Source organism: Physeter macrocephalus, chromosome 6 (genome assembly GCF_002837175.3).
Source record: "Physeter macrocephalus isolate SW-GA chromosome 6, ASM283717v5, whole genome shotgun sequence".
NCBI classification, from domain to species: domain Eukaryota; kingdom Metazoa; phylum Chordata; class Mammalia; order Artiodactyla; family Physeteridae; genus Physeter; species Physeter macrocephalus.
In genome coordinates, this window is record NC_041219.1 from 40,693,071 (window position 1) to 40,720,329 (window position 27,259).

A 27,259-nucleotide genomic window follows, 5' to 3' on the forward strand; every position below is an offset into this window, starting at 1 on the left:
AGCTACAAAGTGGAGGGGCTGGATTAGCACCCAGGTCTGACCCCAGTGCCAGGGATCCAGACCAGTACTCAACATGAACTGGTTTTTGGCTGAGACAGATGTCCCCAAATATCTTCTCATCACCTGTTTCCCCAAACAGAAATGTGTTCTAACCTTGGTGTCAGCTCCCCTCTATTCCTTCCTCCTCCTCCTTGGTCTCTCTTGGAGTCCAAGATCCCCCAGTCCCTCTGTCCTTCTGCTGGTTGTTTCTCCCCACACCTATTCCCTAAGGTCTGTCCCTGTGCAGTTCCTGTTGAGTTTTGTGCCGAGTCTTTCTTTGGTGCCTTATGTAGGAAGACAAAGAATCTGACACAGCAAGGACCTGGGCCAACGGACAGTGTTTCAAGAGACAAAGATTAATTCAAAAAATGGGTAATTCCCACCCGTTGGGAAAGAGTCTTTGAGATTTTTAGTCTGATTATAACATTGTTATGATGAAAGGCCTCAGCCTCAGAGAAGAGCATGACCTGCTGAAGAGCACACCGTGTACGAGAGGAAGGGCTGACACGAGGACCCCCCCGTCCTGATGCTGTCCCATGCTCTCTCCCCTCCCCCACAGAGCCCGCCATCGCTTCATGCTGGGAAGAGGAAGGCAAAGGCTCAGGAGTGGCCAGAGATATGTCTGGAAGACCTAGAAAGAAGCAGGGCTTCCCCCAGGGAGTCCTACTGAGACAGGAAGCCCCAGACAGTCTGTGTAGGTGAAAGGGAGCAGGCAGGGAGACGGCTGATTCGAAACCTAAAAGACTGGGGTTGGAAGGAATTCTAGAATGTCAGTTGGCCAAGCAGCCCGGGCAGGTGGCCACTCAGCCTCTGCATGAATGGGGAACCACTCCCTACAAGGCAGACGACTCCAATCTGGTACACAGAGCAAGGCAGGCTGCGGGGTACAGAGGGCAACTGTGGGTTCTGGGCTCACGCAGAACTGGGTTTGAACTCTGACCTGTGTCAGTATCTCTGGGCAAGTGACAATAGTTCTTTGAGCTTCCATTTCCACATATGCATAGAGGGGATAATAATACCTTCGTCGATGACAAAATGGCTACAAATTCCTCTTTCTCTATCTATCTACACCTTTTGGTAATACCCTCTGCCACACTGATTCTGGGCTGGCCGTGGGACATGCTTTGGTCCATGGGACGTTAGCAACATGACACAAGCAGGGGCGTTGAAAAATGCTTGTTCGGTGGGGCTTGCCCGGAGCTGCTCTCGGAACCTTGCGAGCGCCGCTGTGTGAACAGCCTGCTTACTTATGACTCTCAAGTGTCTGTCACAAAGCTCGATGTGCACTCGTACATGACAGCTGTGATTTCCTCCTCAGGTTCAACTCCTCCCTTTGAAACACGTGGTCCTCCAACAAATATCCAGTGAGTATCTGCAGTGTGCAGGTATTGTCCTGGGCCCCAGAATGAACGAGAAAGACAAGGTTCCTGCACTTCTGGAGAGAAGAAATAAACAAACCAAGATAAGTTCAGAGTGAACTGAGTGCCAGAGGGGCAAGAGAACAGGAAACAGGATAAAGAGTGACGGTGAGGGCAGGCCTGCAGGAGAGGTCAATGTGAGCCCTGGATAATGAGAAGCATTGGCCTTGAGAAAGCCTGGGTGAAAAGCTTTCCAAGAAGAGGGAAGAGCCCTTGGGATATAGAGTTTAGCACGCTCAAGTAAGAAGAAACAGGACCAGTGTGGATGGCACATAGGCACGTGAGGTGCAGAAGAGAGGAGGTTTCGGGGGCTGGGCAGGTGCCGGGTCACATGGGGCCTTCAAGATCACGGTGGACAGCTCTAATACTATTCTAAAGGCAGTGAGAAAGCATGATGTGACCAGATGAAGATCACCCTGGCTGTTACATGGGGAAAGGAGTACCTTTCACTCTCTAGAACGATGCTTTCCAAGCTTCAGCTGGCTCAGGATCACCTGGGAGGCTTAGTACAACACAGATCCCTGGGACCCACTGTAGAGATTCCTGTTCGGCAGGTCTGGGATGGGGTCCGTGTATCTGTGTTCTAACAAGCTCCCAGAAGATGCTGTGCTGCCAGCGGAGGGATGGGACCTACAGGATGGGACCCCATGAGCTCAGCTCATGTTCTCTTTCCCCCGCTTGCAGAAAACAGAGAGAAGGCCCATCAGCCACATGATTCCCTGGAACTGTAGCTGGTACTTCAAGGACTTCATCCAAGGATCAGGAAACAGAGCAAGCGTCTCCCGGCCAGGTGGCAGGGAGGCTGCAATCAGGATCCCTCCTAGGCAGCCCGCTTTGTCCTTTCAACCATTCTCACCCGCTGCTGGGATGGGAGGGAAGCTTCCTGAGCGAGTGCCTGGGCGAGGAACAGCCCTCCCAGCTCCACAGCTGCAGCAGGCAACGTTCATTCTTTCTGAACGGAATTCTAGAGGGAGCTGGGCACGGGAGCCTGCGTGCTGGCTCGCCTAATTCGCTGTGGCACTCACGTAGGGCCTACTTCTGACTCAAAGGTTTACAAACACACCCGAAATGTTTCTTCAATTAAAAATCAATCCAACAGGCACCAGTCAGCCTGCTGCATCATAACTGGATATGAGGGATGGCAGCGTGGAAGGAGGAATTTCTGCCGTCTTCATCCACCTGTGCGACTGCTTTATAATTTTTGATTATGTCCCGCTAAGTGTCTCTTGCTAGGGTGTAGAATTCCTTGGGTTCTCTGAGGTATTGTCTGGATGGCACTACTTGTCACAGCGTGTTAGGGGGATCACACACCTGCCATGCTGGGGGATGCGTGTGCTCTGAAGGGAAGGCGTCTGAGGTTAGTGTTTGCAGCAGATGGGAGAGGTGCCGGGGCTTTTGCTTTTAAGCCGGCTGGGAGGGGAGGTCCTGCCTGGTTTCCTGCAGCCCAGGCTGTATGCTTCGGGCTGGCCACAGAAAGAGGGGCTCTGTCCTGTCTGTATTCTTTTGTTAATCACAAGTGTATACATAAGGATGGATTTGAGTTGTTAATAATTAAAAATTTTTGTCTTCTAATTGTAAATTCCGGGTAGCAAATGCCACAGCCAGCATAAAGGTGAAAAACATTAAGGAAAGTGTGCTAATATTCGTGGCCCACTCGCTAATCACTGGGCACTCTCCAGCGTCTTACTTTATAAAACCCAGACAGCAACCTGTGAACTTGACGATATTATTGCCACTTCATAGGTAAGCAGAGTGAGGCTCAAATAGCCTGAATAACTTACCCAAATTCACACGGTTAGGAAGTGGTGCAACTCGACTTTGAACCCAAGTCTTCCTCTCTTTTTTTCCCCCTACATCACTTTCTCTCTCCTAAATACCTACCATGTGCAGATGCCGTGGTCAGAGAACACAAACCTAGCAAGTACTGACTGAATGTAAGTATGTCCCAGGGCTTTCCCAGAGTGTCTCACATTTTCACCTGAGTTTGCAGGTAGCCACTGGCTACTGATCTTGATGAAGAATATCTTGGTGACAAGCTGGATGTACGAATAGCAGTCGTGAACGTGACCAAGGAAAACCAGGATGCTCTGATGGGAACCTGGGATCACCTGGAACTCACTCACCTGGCCAGATCATAGCATCTGGGCTTCAGGTGCCTCGTCTGAGGGGACTGAGATACATTTATGCTGCCTGGAGAACAGAAGACCAATCTAGACCATCATGCTGCATGAATATTAAGGATTAGGTTTTGTTTTCATTTTAAATGGCATAGAGGAGAAGGAAAAATAAATGTAGAGCGACTGTTATGGCGGGTGACTTGCTGTTGTGCTTGGTGGGGAAGGGTGTGTACATCTAGGCTGATAAGGAAGGGGAGGGGTGACTTGGGACACTGGTCTAGGTCAGTCCCTCATGGAGCCTCACTGGGAGCCTGGCAGGTTTGAGCTGGCAGGGCTGCCCACCTCTCCGGGTTTCCCCAAGCCCTGCCTACCTGGCCGAGATCTTTTGCTCTCCTCACCCTCACCCTCACCCTGAGCACAAGCTACCTAAGCTCTAACCGTGTGTGCCCCAGAGGGCCTGGTGTCCTCTCCATCCTGTGGATGGAGCTGCACGCTCTACCTGGGGGCTGGAAGGGGGCTCCTTCTCTCCCTAGGAGCCTTCTACTGTCAGTCCACTCAGCCTCCCTCGGGGACATACGCTCTCTCTTCCTTTCTCTGCCCCGGCCAGGATGGGGGCTCCTCCTGGAGCATCTCTCTGTTGTCAGAACCTGTTCCCTGCCTGTGCCAGCCAGAATTCTAAGCTGGCCCCAAGACTCCTGCCCCTGCCCTGGTGTATCACCCTGTGGCACCCCTCCCTTGAGTGTGAGCGGAACCTGGGAATACGATGGGATATTACTCCTGTGATATGTCATATAACAGACTGGGGAGATTATCCTGCTGGCTTTGAAGAAGTAAGCTGCTATGCTGAGAGGGCCACATGGCTAAGACCTGACGGTGGCCCCCAGGAGCTCAGAAGGACCCCAGCTAACAGCCAGCAAGGAAACGGGGACCTCGGTCCTAAGAGCTGAATTCTGCCAAAACCTGAATGAGCTTAGAAGTGCACTCTGACTCCGAGATGAGACTGCAGCGCAGCCAACACCTGGATTTCAGGCCTCAGACCGCAAGCAGAGAACCTGCTAACACATATCCAGACTCCTGACCCAGACACTGTCAAATTAAAAAAAGCAAACGAATACATGGTCTGAACTCTGAATACACTACATATTCCTTGAAGGCAGGAACAGGGTCTTCTTACGTAGTCCCAGCCCCACAAGAGCCTGGCACGATTCTAACAGATGCTTACATAGTATCTGCTGAACAATCACGTGGATTTCGGAGGTGAGAAAAGTGAGGCCACGGGAAGGAAAGACCTCTCCTGAGATGACACAGCAGGTCAAGGACCCAGCTGGTGCCAGAAGCTCTGTGCTTGTCCTTTATATCCCGTTTGGTCTTTGTTACCTGTTATGGTCAGCAAGTTCTCTGAGTTTCCGTACAGGCGTCCCGGAGGCTGTGCATCTCCAGGAAACCACCAGCCGTGAAGCCATTTAATTCTGTGAGCCGTCATTCGCTAAGGAGCAGGGGGACTCACAAAGCAAAAAGGAACCCGCTTCCACGGCCGCTCTCAGCACGCATCATTCCTGCTGCCTCCGGAGGCAGGGTCGCCCTCACGCTCCCGAACTCCCAGACTGCTGGCTGTCTGCGAACCTTTTCGTGCCCCAGTGCTGTTCCTTTGTTTGTTCACTCATTCTTCAATCACTCATGACTAATCACAGGTGACATTTATTGAACACTAAGTGTGCCAGGTACTGTCCTCAGCACTTTACAGGCGTTAACTCATTTAATCCTAAAACGACCCCATGGAATCTCATCCATAGGCTGGACAGGCATCTCCAAAGGGGCTCAAAGACAGAATGAGACCGTCAAACTCCCTTCCTAATTGTGGGAGTTGAGGGGGAATGACATGAAGGAAACTGGGGCAAGGGCAGCCACCGTGGACATCAGTAAATCAAAGAGGAAGCTGGTTAGCCGAGGTGCTCAGAAGGCACGTAGGACGGCCAGGTACAGAAAAACTGCAGAGCCCTGAAAGGCCTTGAATCCGTTCATCTCCTGGCAGCCAGAGAGATGTGTTCAAAAATATACATTACAGCATAAAACTCTGTGTAAATTTCTACAATAGGTTCTCAACCACATTTAGAATAAAATCCAAATATTTTATGAGTTTCTAATGTTTATAAACGTGACCTCATGCAACTTTCCTCTCAAGCCCCCTCTCAAGTGATGCTTCAGTCACACTGATCTTCTATCAGGTGTCTGAATACACAAGGCCCTTCCTACCGCAGGGCCTTTGCACTTGCTATTTTGTCTGCCTGGAAAACTTTTCTCAGCAACTCACATACCTAACTCCTTTCCTCATCCTCAAGTCTCTGCAGAAATGTCCTCTCCTTAGAAAGACCTCTCCTGACCATGCCACCTAAAGAAGGTCCCTCACTTGACATTGATAATATGTGTTTCATCCTTCAAAGCACTTATCCCAATTATAATCATTTGACTTAATTATTTACTGTTTTTATACTGCTAGTCCCATTTTCTCAATGCTGGCTGCACATGGCAAACTTAAAACAATTCAAGGTCTCCACCCCACAAAGATTCTTACTTAACTGGTTTGCAATGGAACCTGACCATGAATTTGTTTTAAAAGTTCCTCAGGTGATTCAATTTGTCCCCAGTCAAGGTTGAGAAGCAGTGCAACAGACCATAAGCCACATAAGGGCAGGGATCACGTCAGTACTTCCTGATAGAGGCTCCAGGAATGGTGCTTGTATCAACACGCATATAAGGAAAACAAACAGCAACTGCTTTCCAGCAGCAATTGTGGGTCCAGTCCATGTGTTTCCCTATAATACACTCCCCCTTTCCTTGAGGTAATCTGAGTAGAGCTCTATTTTTTTAGAATCAATTCTTCATCCTCACAAACAAGCAGCACCATCAAGAGACAGGAGCCCTTGGTTTTCAGTGCTGGAGAGGGGATGAGACATAAGCCCTATCTTACCAGGCTTCAATGTTCTAAGCCTGTGAGGCCATCTCTTCCTTCTCCATTCGATCGGGTGAAGGGCAGGAGCAAAAGGGGACTGTGTGGAGGGTGAGGGCCCGTCTGCCTACCTGTCCATGGAGAGCTGAGCAACCAGGGTGACGTCCGTGTTGTCTGAAGTGGGCTCATACTCATAGTGCAAGAAGTACAGGTGGGTTCGGTGGACGGTGAAACGCTCTCGCCGGAATTCATAACACAAGTCGTCCTCATCAAGCTCAGAGAGCTGCTTCTGGAGCTGAAAGGTAGGCAAGAGGGCTTGGAAATGAGAAGAAAATCCCCGAGGGGGCCTGCCTCTTGTGCCCTGTCCTCCCCTGAGTTTGTTACCCATTGGACCTTACTGATGGGCCAATCAGAGAAGGACAGGATCCTGTTTTCATTTTCCTCTGCAATTTAATCTGGTTTCAAAGAGGTGATGATAAAGGGCAGCTGCCTCACCCTCTGAGGAATGAGACCCTCTGAGCTAACAGTGATGGTGGTAGCACTGACAAATGTATAAGCAACCACAAAGTCCTTATACAAAACAAAAAACGTTTTCCTTCATGACCCAGCACAACAATTTCAAGTAACAGGGGGAAACTGTCTAAGAACAGAGTAACGGGAACCAAATGGAGGAGTACCTTTGTGTGACCTGAAGCTTTTCTCTCTCTAGAGCTACAGATTTCAATCTCCGTACCAGGTATTGGAAAGAAAAACAACGCAAACCCATAAACAAAACAAAACATCTTTTCTTTTAATTTCATCCAAGTTTAATCAGTCTATCAGTACCCACTCTTTTTCTCCCTCTCTTCTAATGCTCTGACGTCTTTTACTTTATTAATCTGCTTGTAGGAGTTCTTTACTTACCTCTCCTATTCTCTTTCCTACCCAACTAGTGAAAGAGTGAGCTGTCCTGCTAACAGGGAACTAGGAACTTAGCATTTCACATAAGCAGATGCAGATATACAGGTTTCCAGATCTGCCGATAAGCAGCTGCCCGATACACGATATCCCTCCCAGGCAGGTGTGACTGACTATGCTTGCCTTATAGGCGAAAAATTGCAATGAACAAGTAAAAGAACTTCGACAGTTATGGAAATTCAATCAGTGGATGTGCGGTAGCAGAATGAATGGGCTGGGAATAGGCAGGAGAGAACTTTTTCGGGTGATGGGAATGTCTTATGTCATGATCAGAGTGATGGTTATTTGGTTGTACACATTTGTGAAAATACATGTACACTTAGAACGGGTGGATTTATCATATGCAAATTGTATTTCAATAAAACTTATTTAAAGAAAATAATAATTTGCCAAATGTCACATGGTTGCTTCCAATATTTCTTCTATTACATGAACCTTGTCCATCACATGATGACATATAGTTGAATATAAACTTTACATGACTAGAGTTATTAAGAGCTGAATGCAACAGAATATTTTTCCAAAAAGAAGATATATATATATAAAACCTCTAAACCAACAAGAAAATATATTCACTCACTTCTCTATGACCTATCAATTAAGACCACTGCCTTGAACTAGGTGATATGCTATGATTATTCTTTTGTCTACAGTTCCAATGATTTTACTGTTAAGGTCAAATGGATTATCCTTCTTTATTCTCTACCAGTAGTTCAAAATCATGGTAAATTTTAGTTTTCTTTTAAAAAAATATATATTTTTTAAATATTTTGTTGCAGTGTTTTGTTTTGTTTTTTAAATAAATTTATTAAAAAAAAAAGACCACTGCCTTGACAGGTTAAGCTATGATATTATTTCTCAAGATGTGTGCTCTGACAGCTGACTGCATTAAATGCTCCAGTTTCTTCATTGCCCCCTCCCCCATATCCATCCCCTTTGTCATGTGACTTTTGGTCTGCCCACTACAGAGGCAAAGCCGATTTCTCTAATCCTTGAATCTGGGCTGGACTTGTGACTTGCTTTGGCAGACAGAATGGAGGGGGAAGCACTGATGCCCCAATCCTGAGGCTAGGGCTCAAGAGGAAGTGCATGCTTCTTGGGAAAATGCCTGGCTAGCCTGCTGGGGGAAGAGAGACAGCTGCAGCAAAGTGGAGTCTCCCCAGTTGCCTGTCACGTGAGCAAGGCTGGCCAAGATCAGTAGAGCTGCATCCATAAACAAACACTTCTCACTGTACACCACTGAGGTTTTCTGGGTTTGGACCAGTAGATAACAGGCAGTGTCATTGGCATTTTGTGTGCGGTACCTTTTCATTGTGTGAGTCTGTCCCACATACCACGGGGGGGTTGGTTTCCAGGGCCCCAGCCCAATAAATGTTTGCAGGATTCTCCAGACGGCTGTGTACAACTCCAAATGCACCCATATGTTCCCAAAGGCCACTCGGGGAATTGGTTGTGATCAAGTGATCTATGAGACGTCCTCAGCTATCTTTGACACTTTTAACCTTTAAAAAGGATGCAGGGCTTCCCTGGTGGCGCAGTGGTTGCACGTCCGCCTGCCGATGCAGGGGACACGGGTTCGTGCCCCGGTCTGGGAGGATCCCACATGCCGCGGAGCGGCTGGGCCCGTGAGCCATGGCCGCTGAGCCTGCGCGTCCGGAGCCTGTGCTCCGCAACGGGAGAGGCCACAACAGAGGAAGGCCCGCATACCACAAAACAAACAAACAAACAAACAAACAAACAAAAAAAGGATGCAATCAGGGATACCCTTCAGCTTTTCAAGTCCAATTCGATGTCCTTGCCTATTTGAAGATTCCCTCTATGCCAGCAGGGTAACTACTTGATATAAGGCTAGGAACTGGAACTCTCATTCCACCTAAGATCCTATGAGCCAGGTGACGCCTTCTGGCCTGCAGGACTAAACCCAAATCCTCACTGACAATCATATACTCTCTCTCTGACCCATCAATCACCACATACTCTGCCTTACACCAATGGTCTTCCCCTACTCCCCAAACCTGCCTTCCCTCCCACACCTCCGTGACTTGGCCCATCTTCCCTCTCTGCCACGCCCTCCCTCACCTCACCCACTCTTCCCCACCTGGGGACTTTCTATTTACCTTCAAGCTTTAGCTTAAATGGCACCTCCTCTGAAACCTTTATGGGCCCTGCCAGGTAGGGCTAGTCCATTTCTTCTCTGTGCTCTAAGAGCACTCAACTCATAATTCCACCAAAGCACTTGCTAGTTTGAACTGAAATTGTTTAAGAGCAACATCCTTGGCGAGACTGTGACGCTTCACCACTGTCCCCAGCACCGTGCCCACTGCAGGACAGCTGCTCAATATGCACGTGCTGTGTGCATGAGAAATACCTGCCGCACACAAGGTTGCAGTCACTGAAGTTAAGGTCTGTCCGTGTCATTTCCCTTTTGTATCCTCTAATGTTATGCATAGAAGCTTGTCATTCTTACGCCCATCATTTGCTCCTATATTTGCAGTTTGAGGGTCTGTGACGGCTGAAAAGGTTGTGTCCACCAAACAAGCATGTGCCGGGCTCCGTGCAAGGTGCTAGGTGTGCTTGACTTCTTTTCCTTAGAGGCATCCAGTGAGGCATGTGTCAAACCCTCACTTGACAGTTGAGAAAACTGTTTGGAGATCTTGAGGTCACCCAGGGAGGTCAAAGTTGGGTCTCTGTCCCTGGACCACCAAGCTGCCTCTCCAGAAAAGATGCCTGTTTAGCCTCAGGTCAAGAAACATACACAGGACGGGCTGAGGTTACTGCTTCGATCCCAATCCTGTCCGTGAAATCTTGGGAGAGTGGGTGAATCATTTTACCCTTCTGAGCCTCAATTTCTTCACCTGTAAAATGGGGATAATAACAGTAGCTACCTCAGGGGATGGCAGGAGGATTCCAGGAGATGCTGCATATGAAGAGCACAGTGTTTGGGGTGACTCAGCAACGTCATCTATTATCGTGGTTGTGGATCACAATTAGGAAAGGGAGACTCCTGGGCTCCCGGAGACACCTAGGTGGACGTGTGCTGAAACGTCACCTGAAGGAGATGGCATGGCAGGGTCTGGAGGGCAGGGGAAGAGGGGCTGGATGAAGCTGGGTCACCTTCTGTTTCATGAGTGTCAGAGAGAGTCCCGATGTCTTTGTCCTTGAACTCAAATATGCCTGGAAGTTGCAGTGTTGCCTGCCAGGAGGAAACGGAACCAACCGACACCCACCTTCCCTTTCTCACCCACCCTGCTGAAGAAAACAAGCAATTACTGCCCTTTAGAGAATAAATGTCAAGTTCTTTGCAAAAGCAGGGCTGTTTGGGGGGTATTTGTTTCGTGTTGTATTTTTAATATGTCGATAAGAGTGCATGGCTTCCAGTCCAGCGAAGAGAGAGAGGGAGCGTGTGAGGATGTGTACGCATGTCCGTGTGTGAGCATGGCCAGACACCTGCGTGTGGAGCGAAGGGTCCTTCTTTGATGAGGTTTCGAAAAACTTGTTTATCCTCATCACATGAGAAAGGAAATTAGTGACCAGAACATGAGAAACGCATGTGTTATGGGGTTCTCTCTTCCCCCTTCGCCTTACACTGGCAGTACCCTTGAGTTGGGGAAAATGACATTCCAAGGTAAATAGCTCCAAGAGCCATTTTCTGGAAAGCGCCCATAGCGTGGGCTCCTAAAGGCAGGAACTGTATCCCATCCAGCTCTGAATCCCCTGAACCCAGAACACCTGGTGCATCCTGAGTGCCCAGCAAGACTCTGTTGGATGCATTCAGAGCCACAGCATGTTAAGAAAGGGAACAGTGACCAATGAAAATGCTCCTAGAGCTACCAAAGTATGGCTGCCCTAGCTGGGAGGGTCTACCAGCAGTCCCGGGGGATAAGTAGCCTCCATCTATGAACTTCATGGTACCAATGTGGTTCAGTGGCAGCCACATCCCAAGGTCACCTGTGGCCATCACAGTGCTTAATGGATAGGATCTAGGTAACACTGCCATTTACCAACCACACTGGGTACTGTGGAAAGCACAGCAGGTATGAGGTCAGACATAAAACGTCAGAGTCTATTGGACTCTGGACCAAATAGATGCCTTCCTTGAGCTTTAATATTATATTTATTATCAACCTGGTGCTTTGCACCTCTGCTCTAATATGGACTGAGCACCTACTGTGCGCCAGGTGTAGTGCTAAATCAGGTGCATTGCTTTACTAATTTAATCCTTCAGCACAGATCTCCGTTTTACGAAAGAGGAAACTGAGGCTCAGAAGGTGTCCATAATCTTCCAGTTACAGCTAGAGAGCAGCAGTCTGGACTGTGAATCCAGTCTTTGGACCTCACACCAGGGACATCTCACAACACAATCACTTCTCTCCTGGCGGATGGATGTGAGGATCAAATGAGCTGGTGGAAGATACAACGCTGTGTGAACAAAGCAGGCCATAAAAATGCATATGCAGTATGATTCCAATATAGCAAAAAGACAAACAAACAAACCCCACACAGAAACAGACCAAAGGGAACACGTTACAATGTTAACAAAGGTTTTCTCTCAGTGGTGGATTCACAGATGAATTTTATTGGCTTCTTTATACTTTTCTGTACTTAAGTAATTCCCTGCAATTTTCTCAAATGAGCTAATGCATGTACAAGTGCTTTGCAAACTGTAGAGCTCTACACACACCTCAGCGACGTTATTATGATTGCATTATGTACCTTTTCAAATTCTAATCTAGGACTGCTCATTGCAGACTGCATGGCTGATGTTATCCCAAGGGGGAGACTAGAGCAGCTTGAAACCTGCCTCTTTTTAATCTCTCCAGGGAGATGCTGAGCTGGAAGGCAGGGCTGGGGTGACTTGGGTTAACAGGGTCTGAATGCTACCCCCACTACCCACTCCAGCCACGTGGGGAGCAGGGGCCCCCTGACAAGCAAGTCACAGAAACAAAAGACAGATTCCTCCTGAGATAAAATGCATTTGCTCAATTGCTTCCTTGGGTAGCCAGCTGAGGCACAGGGAGATCTGGGCTTAAGGGAAAATGACCTTTAAGCAGTTTGCATTTATTTCTTCCCATCCTGAAGGGCAGTGGCCTAGATTGACCTCTGAGCTGCCAGAGATGATGGCTGGTCCTGCCTGAGGACTCAGACGGGTGGGAAGTGTGTCCCTTGGCTCCGGCCTAACGGACTTCTGCCCAAAGTCAGGAAAAACTACACGGAGAGATTCTGGGGATAAGTGGACACTGAGGCCTGATTCCTCTGACCCTCATTTTCCACGTGACCTTGAGCAAGTCATTTCTCCCAACAGCAAGACAAAGAGTTCCGGCTTCAAGGATCACGTGCTCCCTAGGCCAGGTAAGGGCTGAGAGCCCTGCGGGCACGTTCTCATTAGCACTCACATGGTCACCGTGGCTTAGAGACCACCAGCGGTCCAGTTCTATAAAGAAAGCCTTAGCCACTTGTTCAGGGTCACACAATGAATGAACAGAGTAGCCGAGATTCACATCCAGGTGTCTTTCCTCCAAGTTCTTGTACGTAATCAAGTCACTACAATGCCGTGTTCATCAGTCTCTGGGGATCTTTCTAGTCTAATGCCAGATGGTTCTGTGACGGCAGAGGACTGAATCACGTGCTCCCCTCGGTGGCAGAGATCTTCTGCTCTCGGGCTGAGTTTCCAACCTTCCTGCAGTGCAGGGTAAACCATGTAGCCAAGGTCGCGTCCGTGGAATGTGGGCAGATTCTGGCCGCTACAGGCACTGCTTTTAAGACTGTCTCATGCACAATCTTCTCTTTGTCAGCCAGAGCAAGAGCCCCCAGCAGAGGATGCTCCGTGGAGGGCAGAGGCACAAGATGGAAGGAGTCTGGGCCCTGAACCTGGAGAAGAGCCGCCTGCCAATCAGGAACACCGGCTTGAACTTCATGTGAGTCATAAACTTCCAGTCTGCCGAGTCCATTTTACGGTTGCTTAACTAACAGTTACGGTTACCTTAACTAACACACCTACTTGACCTCTTCCAGCCAGTAAGTGATGAAGACAGTAAAACGGATCAAGTCAGGAGTCTCTGAGGCCACCCTTTCTTCTTTCGACACCTGTCCTTTCGATGCTTTAGGACAATGGGTAGAAACATCCGACGGATAAAATAACACTCAGGAGTGTTGCTTTACACTTTCAGCTTTCCCTTTCAGCGGCCCGGATATCCCTTTCTTCATCCGTTCCTCCCAGTGTCTATATGAGACTGGCAGGGCTGCCCTCTTGCCCCCAGCTGATGGACGAGGAAACTGGAGCACCGGGGATGTGCACAGAAAAGCTGGGGCTCTAAGTCACGTCTCCTGGAACCTAACGCAGGGCTCTTCCCTGGGGTTTCCATGAAGTGGTTAAGTTTTATTAAACCACGTGGACAGGCAGAGAAAAATTACTAGCTCACTGGTTGCCTGCTGTGCATATGAATCAACAAAATTCCAGGAACCCAAAACACTGTTTTCCAAGGAAACCAAACCACGGGCCACTTTCATTCTTTCGTGGGAGGGGAGAAGCACGGGCCTAGGACCATTCAGTGACGGTTCAGAGAGGGTCTGCTGAGCACTGCCTGAGGCTCTGAGAAAATAAGAAAAAGGCACGGTCTGCTCCCTCCCAGCTATCAGTACTAATGTGTACATCGCACACAATTAATAGTCCCTTAATTTATGCCAAGCCCTGTGCTAGGAATGGGGAATGAACCCATCTCTGCACTTAAATTGTTTATACGGTCTGGGTGGGGAAACAAAGAAGCAAGTTAGCAATTGTAAAACTGTGTATTCATAATGCAAACAAAACTCAGGGTCGGGGGCACGTGCCATGTGCTACACTGACCTAAGCTCCTGACCTGTCTTACCTTACTTAGCCCTCATCAAGCCTACCAGGTAGGAACAGTCCTACCTGATTCCCATTTACTGGTGAGGAAACTGAGGCCCAGAGAGTTTGAGTGGCCTGAAATCCCACAGGGAGTATTCCTAACATCTTACGCAAGGCAGTCTTGCTCCAGAGCTGTCCTCTTACCTAACCGCACAAGGAGCCAGTTAGGGGAGGAAGATTCAGCCAAAAGGAGAAGAGGGCGGGGGCTGTGACTGACAAAGGCACAGGAGAGTTGAGCACCCGGCAGGTTTGGACAGGTGACAACCAGAGCCTAGGCGTGTGAAGGAAGGAGGTATTCCTGTGGCCCAGACGCACCCCCTGAGTATCTGGACCATGACTCCCCCCTTTATCCCCTCTCCTGGCCACCCAGGCAAACACTGGGATGCTTCAGGCTCTGGAACTTAACACGCCATGGAAAGTCACTGGAGGCTGGCCCCGGGCAGCCTGTTGTAGGGCTCTGGATGCCATCCACCCTGGGCTCCGCTGCCCACTGTGTGATTAAAGAGCTGGTAACATGCAGCTCGCACGTGAGAACAATAATGCATTCTGGGGTTTCTCTGGGATACAGCTGTTTCCACAGAGCCATCTGTTCCCTGGTAGATTCTGTTTACATGTGTCTTATTTTTAACTTCTCACTGAGCCACCGTGAGGCCGTTGTCTGTTCTTCTTAGTGAGCTTAGCATCAGGGGATGTGACCCCACAGGCGGCCCATCACCCTTGTAGCACGAGGGGGTTGAACGTGGAAGCCCTCATTTCAGAGGTGAGGCAGGGGGCTGAGAGGAGCTGGATGGGAAGGCATCCAGGACGGGCTTTCTGGCCAATACTCGTAAGGAGACCGCCTGTGGCCTGTAGCCCTTTGCATACCTTAAGCCCTTCACCGCATATACCAGCCTGGGCTGGGTTTGTTTACTGACCATTTTACAGGTGGGAAAACTGAGGCTCAGGGAAGGCAAGAGTTATGCTTGAAGGCATAGATCGAGTCCTGAGGCCTGGTTTTCTGATTTTAAGTACAGGGATCTTTCCAGAGTACCACAAATACTTCAAGACAAAGACTTGTAATAGTTCATTGGTTCGGCAAAATTTATCGAGCACATACCAGGCAGTCTTTCCTAGGCATAAAGATATACTGATGAATGAAACAGACAGACATCCCTGCAGTCCCAGAGCTTACATTCTAGTTGGAGAGACAGAACCAACAAAATAAATAAGTCAAGAATACAATACACCGATGGGTGACAAGTGCTATGGAGAAAAATAAAGGCACGAGCTCTGGGAGATGGGGGTGCTGGGACTGGGGTAAATATTACAACTTTAGATCATGGAGTGTTTTCAGCAGTTGTAAAAAGACTACTCAGCAAGACTGATACCAGTTCCAGAGCTGCCACCAACCTGTCCTCTGATTTCATATCGCTGAGCCTCCGTTTTCTCCTCTAAAAAATAATGGTAATAATAACTACCTTGCAGGGTTCGTAAAAGAACACTGTTCGTAAGAACAGTGATATAAAGTAAAAGCGACTAGGAGAATCGCTGAATGCCTTGTCGTTCCTCTTACGTTAATTTTAAATAGGGATCTACATCCACTTGAGAAGCATGGCCTCGGTCAGTCTATGACTTCAAAGTTAGGGTGACCTTGTTTCCAATCATGGCCCCATCATGTAGGAGCTGCTTGATTTTGAGCACGTAACTCATCTCTTCTGAGCTTTGGTTTCCTTAATCTGTGAAATGTGACTCGTAATGCCGCCTTCCCTTGATTGTGGTGAAGATTAAAGTTGCATTTCCCTTTTGCTTTCCCTGCAGGAAATCTCCAATTGTCAAAAGGCTAGAAGAAGCAGAGAAAGGTCTTGGAGCAGCACAGAGGGCTCTCCTCATGCAGGAGAGAACAGAATGATGAAGGCCTAGTGCACGGAGGCCCAATAGGCTTCCGCATCTCCCGTGTTACTGCTTGGAGATTGTTACTGGTTCTCTGGAGTGCTGTCTTGGTGAGGATACTGGGGTGGGGGCTGGGCCCAGATGGACAAGTGGGGTCATCAATTAGTGATGTCTGCTGTGGGCATCGGATAAGGGAACTCCAAGTCTGCAGACACTTGTCTATTGACTTACAATTACATATAAATGTGAAAACTCATTGGTGTCCAGTCTCTTTGCTTTTTTTCACTTTTTAGGTGTTTGCTATGTTTCATAATTTAACTTCTAACGTGACAGTGGATAATTCTTTTACCACTGGACCTTCTGACTTCAATACCATTGGTTTTCCTTTTTTTGGCTGCCACGGGAAGGATGAACAGGGCGTTGAGCCCAGAAAGGATTGTTCTGAAGCTGATGAAGTGAAAGTGACAGCTGTCAGAAAGGCATCTGCAGAATAAGCAGCAAACAGTCTGAGGCCATTTCCTGCCAGGATAAACGGCATCTTCCCTCCTCTGGCCAATTCCCACCCCCTCAGCCTACTCAGTGCAACCTTAGTCACTGAAAATTGCAAATTGAGTTTGGTATACTTTGGTTACTAAGGAAGGGCATGTACTTTAGTAAGATTCCCATCCAAATTGGAAAACATCGACAGTAACATATATTTTAATGGTTTTGCATTGAGAAAGGTGAGTTTCTTTTATCTGGAAAATTCCCTGAGGTGGAGCCAGGCACTCTTGATGATAAAGCAGCCTTCTATAAATACAATGCTTGGGGAGAGTTACATGTTTCTGGATAACACGCTGTATGGAAGCTACACTACCTGCCCGGCTGTTGGGGACCACAGGGGGTGTCCTTATTTTTTACTGCACCCAAGGACAGGACTCAGATTAATGGATTCTTTCCAGAAGGGGGGATTTTCAACTCAACATGAGGAAGAATGGGTTGGCATCTGGAGCTTTCTAACAGTGCACTAAGCTGTTGGAGGTGGTGAGCTCCCTGTCTTTGGGAAGATTCCAGCAGAAACCAGATGTAAGCCTGTTAGAGACACTGTAGAAGGATTTTTGCACGGATTAGGGGGTAGAGAATATCCATGATTATCCAGCCGTGTTCTGTGGAGTCCCAGAGTTTCTTGGCTATGCTTGAGCAGCTGGGTTGCTGAGGAAAGGGGAGAGAAACGCTAATATATAGAATTCTAGCTTCCACTGCGACTTCAATCCAATTATAGTAACCAATGCCAAGTGAATGCTTACTGCATTACACAGACTAACTTATTGGTTCCAGGGAGAGATGCCCAGACAAACTATGGGACAGGTCATTCTACACCGCAGCTGGAGCCCGAGCTCTTCCAAACCAAACCATCTTGTTTTGGAGCAAGTACCCCAAACAAAGGCTGGAAAATGGGGTTTGCTGCTTACTCAAGGGTTGAATTCCCCAACCTCCTGAATTCATGGCTCCTTCCCTCCCTCTCTTCCTTTTTCTTTTCTCTCTCCCTCTCTCTTTCTGGCACCAAGACCAACCAAACGGCCTCTTCCTCCCACCCAGAGTCTCCTGTTGGAGGAGAAATCTACCTGGGATTGTCTGATCCAGAGCAAATGTGACAGCCCCTCCCATGCTTCATACACAGATTTCTAAGTGACTCTGTAGGTTCATCTCTCTGCCAGGCCTTCCTAGAAAAAAAAAAATCTTAAAATCCCAAAACCCATTCGTGGAACAACAGATTAGGCACTGTGGTTTGTGATAAACCCCCTTCTCAACGAACACTGTGTTCTGGGTGTCCTATTTTTGGTGATTTAACATAAATTATCCATGAGACACTATGACAAAGGCATCACTGTCCCCAGTTATTTATCAGATGGTGAACCCAAGGCTCAGAGCATCCATGTGACCTCTCTGAGGCCCTACGTCCATTAAATGAGTGATCTGGGATTGACCAGAGACCTCACACCCTCATCATCATCATCACCTCCATGAAGACATAATCATACAAAGATGAACTTGTGCAGCCCTCCATGTGCTCACGCTGGCTTCACCGGAAGCCGAGTGTGCCGTGCTCGTGTTCACCTCTGGTCTCCACTGCCTGTGCCGCTCCCTCCACTCTCCGTATCTTCTCACTCCTCTGTATTCATCCTTCGAATTTCACCTCGTCCAGGAAGTCTTCCCTGACATACCTGCTCTCCCCTTCTTGTGTGCTCTCAAAGCATCACACTGTCCCGGCACTTATCACACTGGATGACAACCCCGTGCCTGCCTGCATCCCTCACTAGACAAGCATTGTGAGAGTCAGGCTTCGATCTGCACTTGCTCCCCTAGGATCACTAGCAGCCCTGTGGCTGGTGACCATTTCAGTGACTTATCTGCTGAATGGATGAACGCGTCTTGAGACTTAGACCCTGCCACCAGAGCCCCTTCCCATCCGGGATCTGCAGTCCAATGGAGAGGTCCCTGACTTCCAGCCTTTGAGACGACCACTAACTGTGCGCTTGTCATAGTTCCAATGACTTCTTCCCCAAAGCTGGGAGCATTCCGCTTTGGGCCAGATACAAGGTCTTACCCTTTCCCGCTGGCTGCGTTTGCAGATAACACTCAGCAGGCTGCAAAGGACCGGGGGTGGAACTCCCCGCGGAGACACGACTCCAGGCTGCGATGTTACAGACTCTCTGCCTGCTCCAGCCCCTGCTGCCGCGGGCCCGTCCAGCCAGAGGCATCTGACTGAAGCCTAGCACAGGGACCTGCCGTCTCGGTTTATGGTTGCCAGCTGCACTTGCTCCCCTGTTCTCAGCGCCCACAAAACAATCCATCTGTCCCTCTCCATCCCCGCGGCTGCCGCCCTTGGTCAGAGCCCCATCACCACCTTTTGGCCTGGGATGCGGCAACGGCCTCTAAGTGGTCTCCCTGCCTCCAGTCTCACCCCTTCCGTTCTGTTCTCTACATGGAGTGATTGTTCTCAGATGTAAATGTGACCACGATTAAAGCCCTTTGGTGACTCCTCACTACTGACAGGATTAAGTCTAAACTCCTAAGCCCAGCCCAGGCCCTCCGGTCAGCTTCATTCTCCGCCCCTCTCCTGACACGCCTCTGCTTCAGTACAGAAAGTACCAGCACGTTCTCTCCGAACTCTCTACTCCTTCATCTGCTCTTCCTTTGTGTCTGGTCCTTCATTCTTCCCTCTTATTTGTTCAGTTCATTCCATAAACATTTATGAAGTGCTTGTTATGTGCCTGCTTCCATTCTAGGGGAGGGCACCCCAGAGGTGAACGGTACAGGCAGAGTCTCTTATATTCGGGGAAAAAACTGGGAAAAAAAATGACATGAACCAAGTAATTGTGGATAGCAGGTATGCGCCGAGGAAAAGAAAATATGGCACATCACAGAGAGTGATATTAAGGGTTACCCGAGGCTGGGGGTGGCCAGGGTGTCCCAGGACTTGGGAAGCAAGTACAAAGGCCTTCCCAAGGAGGGTGGGGGGAGCCTGGGGTGTAGGAGGAGCAGAAAGGCAGTGGATGTGGGCTCAGCATCAAGGGGAGTGTTTGGGGGGGACAGCTGAGGTGAGCCTCAAAGAAGGCTGCTCTCTCCTTCACGGCCCTCCCTGTACCCGGGCAGACTGTCCTCTTGCCACCTCTGACACTGTTCCACCGCAAGCACCTTCTATAGGGCGCGGGCCAGCCTCTGATTTCAACCTCGGTGCCCTGCATAGCGCCCGGCCGGTGGCCGGCTCTCACACGTGCGTGTTACACAAGTAAATGCAGTCACAGATTCCGAGAGGGACAACCAAAGACTTCTCCCCTCCGACGACCCACCAGGGGAAGCTGGTGTAGGAAGAGCTGGTGAGTCATTTTTAAAGGGAGTTCCACTTTGTAAGGTATTGAACAGCGCACCACGGGAACTCACCCATACGGAGATTAACTGATGGCGTCAATCTGCAAGCCTTTTTATTTGAGCCTCTTCCGTGGAGGGGAAAAAAAAAAAAAGGAGCAGGAGAAGGGTTTACAGTTAATGTTTGCGGAAAGAGCGCAGAATGGGCACTCAGATATTGATGATACAACAAGTACTGATTTGAGTAAAGAGAACGGAAGGAAAACCCAGAAGAACACAGTGTTTGTCGAGACCTCTAAGGGCTTCCCAGAATCTGAGACAGAGGTCAAGTGCTTAATGGTTTTCTTTCCTCTCTTGCCAGTGGTAAAGAAGGGCAGACGCTGAGGAAGGTATGGAGGGTGACTCAGAGAAGGGCTGGAGCTAGAGGCAACGCCACTGTGACCTGGGGGCCAAGTGACAGAGAGCAGGGGTGGCCGTGTGACCAGTCATCCTGATACAGGGCTGGGTGAGTGTAAGCCCGCAAGAGCTTCCACACACGCCCTCCCCTGCCATTGGAGCCTAAAAGGATTCTCCTGACATCCAAGATAAGAATACAAAAAACAACAGTAACACAACAAAATTCTGACTCTTTAACCCACTTCCAGCATCCTTCCAGCCTGCCTCCTGGCTCAGCATCTCCTGTTCTCCTCCTTCCCCAGCAGTCCCGGGCACACAGGCCATCCTTCAGTTCCTCACATCAAACCTGCCCTACCTCAGGACCTTTGCACCAGCAACTTCCTCCACCTGGAATGTACTTCCTTTGCTGTTCTTTTTTTTTTTTTTTCCTTCCAGCTTTACTGCGATATAGTTGGCACACAAAAAATGACACATAATGAAAACATGAGTTTGGATATATGTATATACTCAGGTTACTATCACCACATTCAAGGTAATAAACATAACCATTGCCTCCAAAAGTGTCTTGGTTTTTTTCTTCGTGTGTGTGTGTGGTAAGAACACTTAACATGAGATCTACGCTCTTAAATAAATTTTAAGTGCACAATACCCCGTGAACTATAAGCACTAGGTTGTAGAGTGGATCTCTGGAACTTACTTATAACTGTACCTTTATAATCACTGAACATAGCTCCCCATAATGCCCTCTCCCCAGCCCCTGGTAGCCACCATTCTGCTGTCAGCATCTATACGTGGGACTATTTTAGATGCCTCGTATATTTGGACTCATGCATATATTTATCCTTCTGTGACTCACTTATTTCACATAGCACAATGTCTTCCAGGTCCATCCATCTTGTCACAAATGGTAAGATTTCCTTCTTTTTTAAGGTGGAATAATATTCATATATATATATATACACACACACACACACATATATATATATTTACTATGTATATTTACTACATATATATATATTTACTACATTATCTTTATCCATTCACCTGTCGATGGATACTTAGGTTATTTCCATAGCTTGGCTATTAAGAATACTGCTGCAGTGAACATGGAAACGCAGATATTGCTTTGTGATCCTGATTTCAATTCTTTTTCTTTTTTTTTTTTTTTTTTTTTTGTGGTATGCGGACCTCCCTCTGCTGCGGCCTCTCCCGTTGCGGAGCACAGGCTCCGGACGCGCAGGCCCAGCGGCCATGGCTCACGGGCCCAGCCGCTCCGCGGCATGTGGGATCCTCCCAGACCGGGGCGCGAACCTGGTTCCCCTGCATCGGCAGGCGGACGCGCAACCACTGCGCCACCAGGGAAGCCCTGATTTCAATTCTTTAGGACCCAGAATAGCCAGAAGTGGAATCAGTGGATCACATGACAGTTCTACTGTTAATTTTTTGAGGCCCCTCCATACTGTTTTCCACAGCAGCTATACCATTTTACATTCCACCAACAGTGTACAAGGTTCCAATTTCTCCACATCCTTGCCAACTCTTATTATCTTTTGTTTTTTTGATAAGAGCCATCCTAACAAGCATAGGAAGATATCTCATTGTGGCTTTGATTTGTAGTTCCCTGATCCCTTGCTCTTCCAAGGCTGTCTCTTTCTTGAATTTGGGTCTCAGATGAAATGTCACCTCCTCAGAGAAGTCCTCCCTGACTTAATATGTCACTATGTAGCACCTGCCACTGGTAATTTTTCCTGATAGTTCGTCTAGTTATTAATTGTGTCTCCCCGACTAGAATATCAATACCATGAGAGCAGGGACCACTGCCCTTATTTACCTATGAATCCTCAGTGCTCAAAATAAAAAGGCCTTCAGTAAATGTTTGTTGACTGAATGAACCAATTACTTCTGTGTCTAATACTAAGGGTCAAGGAAAGGGCAGGGAGCAAATATTTGTCACGCATCTAACATATGGCAGATGCTGAGCTAGGTGCGTTACATGCAGTTTCTCACATAGTCTCAGAACAGCCCAATAACCATTTTTTCTTATCTCTATTTGACAGCTGAGGAAACTGAAGCACAGAGAGGTTGAGTAACTTGCCTGAGGTCACACAGGTGGAAATCGGAAGGGACTGAAGCCAAACCCAGGTCAGCCTGACCCCCCATGCCCTACCTTTTCCACTACAGCGAGCTGCTGCCCCACATCCTGCTCCTCAGAACTTCCAATCAGTCTCAATTTTGCTCCTACATGTTGTGTGACCATGAGCAACCTGCTTAACCTCTCTGTGCCTAAATGTCTTCAACTCTAATTGGGGAAAAAAAGAGGGTTTCTATGAGCATCAAATGAGATACAACGTACGAAAAAAATTATAAACAGTGAAGAAACTGGACAATATAGTAGATGTCAGCTGTGCCTGTGTGTGACCATTTGTGAAAATCTTTTGTGCCACCCCAGGCACTGACCCTGATTCCTGGGTCTCCCAAGTGGGTGTCATGTCCACAAAGACCTCAGAGTTTCCGGCTGTGGAGAGACCCTTTGTCTGTCGTTTCACTGGTGTTTTTGCTCACTCTGATTCCTCTGCTTGGCAGCTCCCTTCTAACTTCACCTAGCCTGGGCGAGCGTGCCCCCTTCTGCATCCACAGGGACGAGCACAGAAGTGATCTGCTGATGTGTCTGTCCCCCTGGCCACCGCCCCGACGTGGGGATGGTGCCTGGCTCCTCCTGGGCCTGCCCTGAGCCTGGCGCCGGAGGTCCTTGGCAGACCAGCAGAGAGGCCACTGCTGCCTGTGCGGCCGAGCCCTGGGACCACTCACGTTTTCACTGTTGACGTCAGCCTCGCTGGGGCAGCCAAAGAGCTCCCGTCGCAGGAGGTTCCCGTCGTACTCCAGGAAGGTCAGGTAGAGGTTGCGGAAAAACTCCACGTGCTTGTTCTTCACCCGCAGCTTCTTGGGGGAGTTCCAGTGAATGACCTGGCAGGCGACAAGGAGGCAGTCAGGCCGCGACAACCTGTGCTTGTGGGAGGCGTGTCTGGGCACTGGTCTGAGTACTACCTGGGGGCCTGCCCATTCATTCATTCATTCAAAGTCATTCATTCATTCAACATTTGCGGTCCAGGGATTAAGAGCTAGGGTGCTGAGGCCAGACTGCCTGGGGTCAAATCCTGGTTCTGCTCTAGGTACTGATTTAATCTTAGGCAGATTACTTAATCTCTCTGTGCCTCAGTTTCCTCATCTGTGAAATGGAATAGTAACAGCTCCTGCCAAGGTCAGTCTTTTGAGCTTTCATCTCTTGGCTCCACACCTGCTTTGTGATGCTGAAGTCAGGACTCCGCCAACCCTACTTCGGTGTCTGCCTGTTCAGCACTGCCAGCGGGGGCAGTGAGAGGGAGACAAGGTCTGGAGGGGGAAAAAGGAACTTGCCCCTTCCTGCGTTCCTGTCCCTACCCCTTTCTCCATGCCAGTGGTGGCACTTCTTTCCTTCAGCAGCAGCTAACCACCCTTTGCAGTTTTTTCTTCAAAACTCAGATGCAGCGTCATGGTCCTCTGTCCTCGCCTGGTACTGCTCCCTCTGGAGCTGCCTGCTGACCCTAGAGTGTGGCTTCCAGCCCGGGGCTGTGATAATTCCTACCTCTTCCCTCTGTTCCTTCAGCTCCAGGGGTGGGAACTGTTTCCTGCAATTTTCTATTTTCGCTTTTATAGTTACCAAGTGAACACCTTCTGTCTAGTTATCATTTTTAAAGATTAAATTCTCTGTTCAAATAATTGGTATGGTTTTTGCCTCCAGCCAGGACTGATGGATGCACTGTCTCCCAGAGCTGCCGTGAAAAAGCAACTCACGAATACAAGTAAAGCACGTAAGTGGTAAGGACACGCACTCAATACATGCTGGCTCCAACTATTAAGTGCCTACAGTATACGGAGTTGGGGGACGGTCCGAGGCCCCTGCGGGCAGCGCCTGCCCCTGGCTTGCTCACAGTCTGCTGGGGAGTCATGTCTCCAAACAGGTAGCAGAAGGCAATCGTGGAGGGAGCATCAAGAAGACATGAGCTCCAGAATGTTCCGAGAAGCATCTCTCAGAAGGAGGTACCCGTGCTGGGGCTCGAAGGCCCAGCAGGAGCTTCCAGGGGAGACAGGGCCTGGGTGGGGGGAGGGGGGCAGATGTGGCTGCAGAGGCGACAGGGGAGATCCTGGCCCCGTGGGACCATGTTCTGAGCTCAGACTGCATCACTGGAGATTTTTAAGGGGGGCAGGGAATTACTAACTCTGGGTTTCGGGAAGATTACTCTGATTGTAATGGAGGAGATGCGAGTGGCAGGGTGGGAGGGCCCAAAGGGGGACCAGGGACGCTAGTTACGAGTCAGCTGTGAAGCCTGGGGGGCGTGGCTCACCCCCTGGGCTGGGGGATCATTTCTGAGTGGAACCCTATGTTGCTCCACATTGTTTCTGTCTTCCTTTAATCCTCACAATGACCCTAACAAGGAATGCAAATTTAAAGACGAAGAAACTGGGGACTCTCCCTGGCGGTCCAGTGGTTAAGACTATGCGCTTCCAATGCAGGAGGGGCGGGTTCGATCCCTGGTCAGGGAACGAAGATCCCACATGCCACAGGGCGTGGCCAAAAATAAATAAATACATACATACACACATAAATTTTAAAAAAATCAAAAAATTAGAAAAAAAAAAAAGGATGAAGAAACTATGGAGATGTGTCTTGCTCAGGGCCACAAAGGTGGTAAATGTTGGAGCTGGGATTCAAACATAAATCTGAATAAATCTGATTCCAAAGTTCTTTACTCTGTGGAGAACAGGAGAAGCCAGGTTCTAAAGACTTCTTTTTTCACGCTGCATCACATTACAGAAGAGACAACATAGCTCTCCTCTTCCCCCACCGGCCCCCCACGGCCCTCACTCTCTCCTCCCATGGCGGGACGGGCAGCCTATCTGACCATCTGAGCTGGGGAAACACTGCTTTGTAAGACCAAGCCCCTCTCTCAAGGAAACCTATTTGGTCCAAACCACATCACGGCTCTCCCCTAATCAGCAAAAGTGTAACAACAGAGCAAGAACTGGGGCTGTCAAACCAGCCTAGGTCTGAATTCCAGCCATCCTCTTCACTAGCTGTGCGCGTCCTTGGGCATCTTGTTGCATCTCCTGGGGCCCCGATTTCCTCATGTGCAAGGAGGGGATAACCCCAACTTCACAAGTGGTTATAAGAGGGTTACACAAATGCCTGGCACAGTGCCTGCATGTCACAGCGGCTCCATATACGTGGGTTCTCTTCCCCCTCAAAGATGGGACCAATCTGCACCACGAGCGCTCTGCCCTCCTTTCCCTCCCACCAGCAGGAGGTCCACTGCAGCTGTGAGGACGGAAGCAGGCATCTCGCACTCAGGAGAGGGCAGAAAGGGACAGCAGACCCTCCTTGGAACGCGGCCACCTGGCGGTGTTTGCATTTCAGGGAAGGATGAGTGTACAGTGTGCGATTCTCTTCCTGTGCCCTCTGGAGGGTGCGAGAGGGAAGGAGAGGGAAGACTCCCTTGTGAATACACCCAACCCGGGCAGGAGAAGGTCCCGGGCCAGGCATTAACATAATTGCACGTGAGCTGGTGACACTCATACCCAGTGGGGGTCACGTCTTTGCTGTGAAAGATTCTGGTCCTTGCCAAGTGCTGAGCCAGCAGGAAGGCTGATGGATGTGCATCTGACTCAGGAAACCTGGGCTTCTTCAACGGGGAAAAGCTTTAACTAAGGGGGAAATCAGGGCTGGCCTATGAGTGCCCAGACAAACAAATCGTCACTCATCATTCACGAATCTACCAGGCACTTTGGAGACACTGTGTCATTAAATGCTCCAAATGAGCCCATTAGAATCCCACTGTACATTTTACAAGGATGGTACTTGACTTGCCTGTATTTCACAGCTGGTAAGTTGCAGAGCTGAGACACGAACCCAGCTCTGAAGCTAAACCCCCAGGTTCCTGACTGCTATCGTGTTCCATGCCAATGGCTGAGCACTCTACAGGTGCGGAGAGGGAGGCTTGCCCAAGATCACGTGGTGAGTCTGGACCAGGCCAGGGCTGGGACGAGGATGCAGGTCTCCTGGTGCTCCCTGCCCTCCCACTCCAGGACATCTCTTATCCCATCATGTCGCATCCTGCTCTGTGTCTGCCCAGGGATCTGGGTTTGTGTATCATCTACAGGTAAATACTGAGGTTATATAACAAGTGGCAAAGGTTAAAGGAAGGTAGGGGGAGAAGATGGTGGGTCACTGGTAGGCCAAGGGGGTTTTAAAAAACCCTGTGAACGTAGCTGCCCTGTAATAGGTAAGCCCACTCAAAGTCTATTAATGTATATTCAGATTTACCTTTCCACCTAGGTTTTTTTTTTTTTTTTTTTTTTTCGGTACGCGGGCCTCACTGTTGTGGCCTCTCCCGTTGCGGAGCACAGGCTCCGGACGCGCAGGCTCCGTGGCCATGGCTCATGGGCCCAGCTGCTCCGCGGCATGTGGGATCTTCCCGGACCGGGGCACGAGCCCGTGTCCCCTGCATCGGCAGGCGGACTCCCAACCACTGCGCCACCAGGGAAGCCCTCCACCTAGGTTTTTAATCATCAGAACAGAGAATACTCCATTCCCCTGTGCTAGGCTCCAGAGAAGTAAGTAATATCTATTGTTTACCTAAAACCCATTATATGCTAGACATAGGCCAGGGCTGTTACTGTTGTTGTTGTGTGTGTATGTGTATGTGTGGTTTCATAGTCAATCCTCAAAACAACCTGGTAACGTTGC

At 49.1% G+C, this 27,259-nt stretch overlaps 1 protein-coding gene across 1 annotated transcript in view; it reads right to left on the reverse strand.

Annotated features, from left to right (window-relative positions):
- The window catches only part of LARGE1 (LARGE xylosyl- and glucuronyltransferase 1), a 404,132-nt gene that overhangs the window by 32,016 nt on the left and 344,857 nt on the right, over window positions 1-27,259 (reverse strand). Inside the window, exons 9-10 of the mRNA XM_028490584.2 lie at window positions 23,287-23,442; window positions 6,653-6,816 (exon numbers count right to left, since the gene is read on the reverse strand). Coding sequence (XP_028346385.1) covers window positions 6,653-6,816; window positions 23,287-23,442 — 320 coding nt within the window. The remainder of the gene's footprint in view (window positions 1-6,652; window positions 6,817-23,286; window positions 23,443-27,259) is intronic.